At 37.4% G+C, this 5,376-nt stretch overlaps 1 protein-coding gene across 1 annotated transcript; it reads right to left on the reverse strand.

Annotated features, from left to right (window-relative positions):
• Positions 1 to 1,785: 1,785 nt before the first annotated feature.
• LOC121762565 (floral homeotic protein APETALA 2-like) lies at positions 1,786 to 4,208 on the reverse strand. The gene is made up of 8 exons (XM_042158469.1): positions 3,380 to 4,208; positions 3,247 to 3,272; positions 3,136 to 3,166; positions 2,961 to 3,048; positions 2,745 to 2,890; positions 2,616 to 2,660; positions 2,445 to 2,536; positions 1,786 to 2,342 (listed from the first exon to the last, which is right to left on the reverse strand). The coding sequence occupies exons 1-8, from the start codon at positions 3,784 to 3,786 to the stop codon at positions 1,993 to 1,995; spliced, it is 1,185 nt and encodes a 394-aa protein (XP_042014403.1). The 5' UTR covers positions 3,787 to 4,208; the 3' UTR covers positions 1,786 to 1,992.
• Between the last annotated feature and the right edge of the window lie 1,168 nt (positions 4,209 to 5,376).

Consider the following 5,376-nt stretch of genomic DNA (forward strand, 5'->3'; position numbering starts at 1 on the left):
ATATTTGTTCCCTTGAATTATGACTGTCGTTAATGGTGTGAGACATTAATGATATAGTATAATTCTAAAATAGCCCTAACCAATGATCATCAAGAATTAGATATTGATGATATGTTATAGGTTAGAATGGGGTTTGCATCACATTCTTCGAGAATGTAGTTGTTCTCACAACTATGAGATATTAGATACTCGTGATGGACACATGGTATACTTTGGAGAGTATTGGTATACCCTACTATTAAACTGTTTTGTTAAGTGTCTACAGTTTATTAGTACATGAAGTATGTAATAGTCCTTAGATCTGAGGTCATTACACATTTTGTTTGTTGAGTGGTTTGCTTTGACCTTGTACAACGCTTTGCCTCCCCTCGGAGGATTAAGACACGGATTTGTGTTGGGTACATCATAAGATAAATGGAAATGGTAGTTGAGCTAGAATGAGATTCATTCATCGATTAGAATTTCGAGAGAACACTCAAATTCTCTATATTACTTGACCATTAAGTCATTGGCCAATGCAAAGATATATTCAATTAAAGTAATTGAATATGATCGAATGGGTCATTTAATAAATATGAAATAAAGTGATTGAGTTATTTGGATGACACATGACAAATCTTAGGCTCAATCGGGTATTTTATGAATGAAAGAATATTACTATAAACTTTGTGTAAAGGCTTGTTTATCGAATTCACGTAAACGTCCTTCATATATCGAGCTACGCTGCCAACGCAGTCTAGGAGTTTTGTGCAGACTTCGATTATATCGCCGTCGATAATGAGGGCCTAAAGGGTCACACTATATGTGTATTTTGATCCGCGCAAGGGCACAAAGTTGGAACTGTGTATTATATCTAATGCTAGTCCAAGTGAGAGATTGAAAGGATATGAGCTAGATTATATTAATATGGATTAAATAATTATAGTTGGGCTACAATTATAATAGTCCATAAGCCCAACAATCATGGAACCCTAGTGACACACCATCTATACAATGGTTATTTATTCTCCATTGTGGGAGAGGAAAAATAGCGTAACATTAGAGAGAAAATACATAAAGCTTTATAGAGAGAATACCTAGCTTTCTTCTACGGAGCAATTGTACCGGGATAGTTCCTGCATCAGATTGGATTGCACGTGGACCTTGATAGCGGTGGATTGAACTTGCAGGTTTCAATCGTAGAAGAAACAACATAGCAAGTAAGATTTAGTTCCGTTGTGTATTACGTGCTCAACTTACAATATAATTACGAATCTAGATCTGTTATTCTTGTCTGCAATTTTCGCTGCGTTCATTAGATGAATACAAGAATTCCTAACAGTGACATCGCTGTGGATGGGCTTAGTATTGTGGGTAGGGGTGGTTGCAAGGTCGAGTAGAGTTAGGTTAAGTCCCTCTCACCATAATAGCAATTGTCTGTGTGAATTGCTTTTGCTCTTGAGAACTGATTCGAAGGACACCAACGATGTTGACAATTCATCACTCATATTTCCCACTTTATTTTCTTTCTAATTTCTTATACATTCTTTTTATTTGCATCCTACAACATCATAGGATATTTTGTTTTAGGCAAGGAGTTAGTATAAAGAAAAAGTAAAAGCGCTTTCAATATCACCTTTTAATTAATGATAAAATGTCAAGTTGATGCCCAATTATAAAATACTAAAATTATCTTCTTTAGGTAAATTATTTACCTCTTTAGGAATTTCCCCCGTGATTGAAACGAAATCTTAATTTCTAATTTGACAATTTCTATCATAATTTGAAAAAGTCAAGACAACTACCTTTGCGCGTCACATATTTGATTCAAACATTTCGTTGTCACTTACAAACGAGTAACAATCAATCCAATTGTCAAATCTACCTCTAGAAATTTTATTTAATGTGTTAAAATAAAGTTAAAAGGGGGGAAATAGGGTAAAAGCAAGAATCTTTATAGACTTGGATAAAAATGGTGATATTCTCTGATGGTTGAATCAGAATAGTAGAAAATTAAGATGGCCTAATGAGAGGGTGGATCCCATTTTTATGAATCCAATTTTGATGAGCTGATGGGAATCCTGATGATGCTGCAGCATTAGCAAACATTTGAGCTTCATTCATTTGCCATTGCTGTCCATTTCTCGATACACCAACCGCTCTTCCTCCTCCTTCATTCGTCCCGCCCTCAAGGTATTCGTATGGCCTACTGAACATTTGGTAACGAGGGGCTTCATTGCTGATCGCGAACGACTCGGGAGAATGTAGGTGTAGTTGCAATGTTCCAGTCGCATTGGTTTGTGGTGAAGCAGAATTCCCTAAGCTTAAGTCGAGATTGTGATCTGATGCATTATTGGAAGATTCTGACAGCGCAAAAAAAACAACAAATGTTTAGGTGGTTGCAAGAAATTACTTGTCCAACGGTCTGAGTTAATGTATAATAATAGTAGTAGTATATAATATACCTGCTGATTTGAGTTCATCATCATAAATGGTGGGATCGAAATTGGTAACAGCTTCCTTGCCATTGCATTTTATGGCGGCTTTATCATAAGCCCTAGTACAAGAAATAAAATAATTCATCTTTAAAAATGATATTAAATTTCGGACCACTATTTTATAGGCCATAAACCTACCTTGCAGCTTCGACTTCAGTATCAAAAAGACCCAAATAAACATACCTGCATGTCACGGTAACAACAAACATGAATTTAAGAATATTTATTCAAAAATGATGAAATGAAAAATAAAAGAATTGTTGTTACTTTTTGCCTAGAAATTGGCCCATCCTAGCTTCCCATCTACCACATTTGTGCAAAGTGACACCTCTATATTTTGAACTCCCTCTTGGGAAGCCACTACTTTGCCGACGGAGTACGTGCACAAATTCCTCCTTTGTTAGATTGCTCATCTGTTAAATCACAATCTCACATTTATAATTAATTGATACTCCTACTATGTTCAAATTGATAAATTCCTACCTGTTTTAAGTCGTCTTCATAATCCTCTAAGGTAAAGTTGATGTCTGCTTCGACTCCTCGGAATTTAATGGCGGCTCTATCATATGCACTGCGATATATATATATATATATATGCATATTTAATTTAATTTAATTTGTGTAGGCATTAATCAAACGTGTACAAAGCTTAGCTTACCGGGCGGCGGCATGGGCTGTATCGAATCCTCCTATGCAATCCAAGATTCAATTTTCAACCATCAAATTAATCACAAAATCAAGAATAAGTATTTAAGAATGAAAAACCCACCTAAATAGACTTGCTTCCCGCAATCCCTGATTTCAAAGGAAGAAATTTCAAGTGTTTGAGTCAATTAATTTCTATATATGTGAATGAGGAATTTCAAAGGAAACAAGAAAAAGGCCAATTTTAGTATATGTACCATATGTGTGATTCCCAGCGGCCGGTTCGCCGGTAGAACGTGACACCGCGGTATTGCGAGCTCCGCGACCTCGGCCCACGCCGGCTCTTCTTCATCGGCTGCGCCACCGACTTCCCCAACGCAACTCCGCCTCCATTGCTACCTTGTGGCTCAGACTGGCACAATTTAACCCCGACCCAGTGCGCCCGGGGGAAGCCGTGGGGCCCGCCATCCTCCGCCGCTCCCGGAAAGAACTGCCGCGTGACGAGGGAGGAGCACCGCCCCCCGCCGCCCTCCTCCCCTTCTTCCACCACCGCCGATGAGCTCGAATTCGAAACCGATCCCACGCGCTTTCCCTTTTCCTCGGAGCAGCCTTCCGATTCATCGCCGCCACGCCTTTGATCCGGTGAATCGTTGAGATCCCACATTTCTCCAATCGATTTCAGCCACACCACAAAATCCAAACCACAGTCTAATCAAGAATCAAAAAGGCTCTCTTTCTCTCTCTAAACTGTTGTAGAGTGAAGAAATTCCAATGTGGAGACTATGTTGTCCCATGATACAACATAAAGAACCTAGGACCATAGACTTGAAAAAAAAAACAAAGTTGTTGGTTGCAAAGAAATGTTGTTGCAATTCCGACTTCCAACTGTACAACTAGATGCCTAGCTCTCTCTCTCTCTCTCTCTCTCGTCTAGCTAGATGCCCAATACTGCATAGACGAGGCCAGTTTTTCAATGCTCTCTTTCTCTCTCTATAGTTATACCCAACTTGCCTTCTCTTTTCTAGACCTTACAGACTAATTTTTTCTAATTTATTTTTGGTGGCTATGTAATTCAAAGTCATAAATACTTGAGGATGGTTTTCTAAAACTCTTTCTATTTATATATGTCTGCTGTGGGTGTTCAATTTAGCCTTTCTCTTTTCTTTAAACTCTATATTTGTGTGTATATTCTGTGTATCTATAGATTTGTACGCCTCTATTACTACTTTAATTCTGACCCTCCAAATCTATCTCACTCCCTCTTTTTCTCTCTATCTTTTACCTCCAAGATTAAGTTTTTAAATTTTACACAAGATAAAAAAAAAGAGGAAATTAAAGAACCATCTCTTTCTTATGCCACTTTCCGACGCTAACCAAATCGAAAAGCAATTCCTCTCTCTCACTCTATATTGCCCTTAATTGGAAATAGACAGCACCCAACATTAGATGGATGACTTTTTACTCAATTACCTTTATTAGATACACTAATTATCATTTCACTTTCATTTCATTTATTCAAATTCCACGTCACCCCATTTCTACCAAGTTAATTTTACCCAATCTCATGTTATAACGAAACCACAAAGTCAAATTCAAATCTAACCCTTTTAACCTTTCATATCAAAAGGAAAAATCACGAATTGGCAAACATCACAATTATCAATTTCAAAAAAAAGAAAAAATAATTGATGTTTGTAGAGATTATCAAACATCATACGCATGTCCACATTAGCTATTTCATGTCCACATTAGGTATTTCAGTGGTATTGTCGTTGTCATTTTTATTGAATCGTGAAAACCATATCACATACTAATATTATGGCGTTAACTACGATTAATTATTGAGAATAACAAAAATAGAATATATTATAGGTAGAGGGATGAAGGGCAATTTTGGAAGGAGAGTGGGAAATGGGCAAGGGAGAGAGAGGGGGGTTTGGTCTCAGAAAAGGAAAATGGTAAAATAGCAATAAATGGAAAAAAACTTTCCAGAAAAGTCCAATCCAAGAGTACGGAAGTAGGACCTCTTTTGTTCTTCCCAGCGACCAATGCTTGTACCTACAATCCTCCACCCGGCGCTTGCACACCACGCTCAAACCATTCCTTGTTAATTTATTGTTTTGCCCTTTCAACAGTTTCATCATTCACAACATAGGCTTGGAAGAGCTTGCACTGACTGACACTGGAAAATAAACAAATAAATAAATAAAATGGATGCAATATATTCATCTGTCCCAAGTTATTTGAGTCGTAT

The sequence above is a fragment of the Salvia splendens genome, chromosome 13, assembly GCF_004379255.2.
Source record: "Salvia splendens isolate huo1 chromosome 13, SspV2, whole genome shotgun sequence".
Lineage (NCBI taxonomy): Eukaryota > Viridiplantae > Streptophyta > Magnoliopsida > Lamiales > Lamiaceae > Salvia > Salvia splendens.

Excerpts from the sequence above, each read along its gene's own strand:
- LOC121762565 (XM_042158469.1), bottom strand. The coding sequence starts at position 3,786 with ATGTGGGATCTCAACGATTCACCGGATCAAAGGCGTGGCGGCGATGAA. Across the intron at positions 3,049-3,135 it reads ACAGCCCATGCCGCCGCCCG|TGCATATGATAGAGCCGCCA; the intron begins GTAAGCTAAGCT and ends TATATATCGCAG. Across the intron at positions 2,537-2,615 it reads ACTGAAGTCGAAGCTGCAAG|GGCTTATGATAAAGCCGCCA; the intron begins GTAGGTTTATGG and ends TTCTTGTACTAG.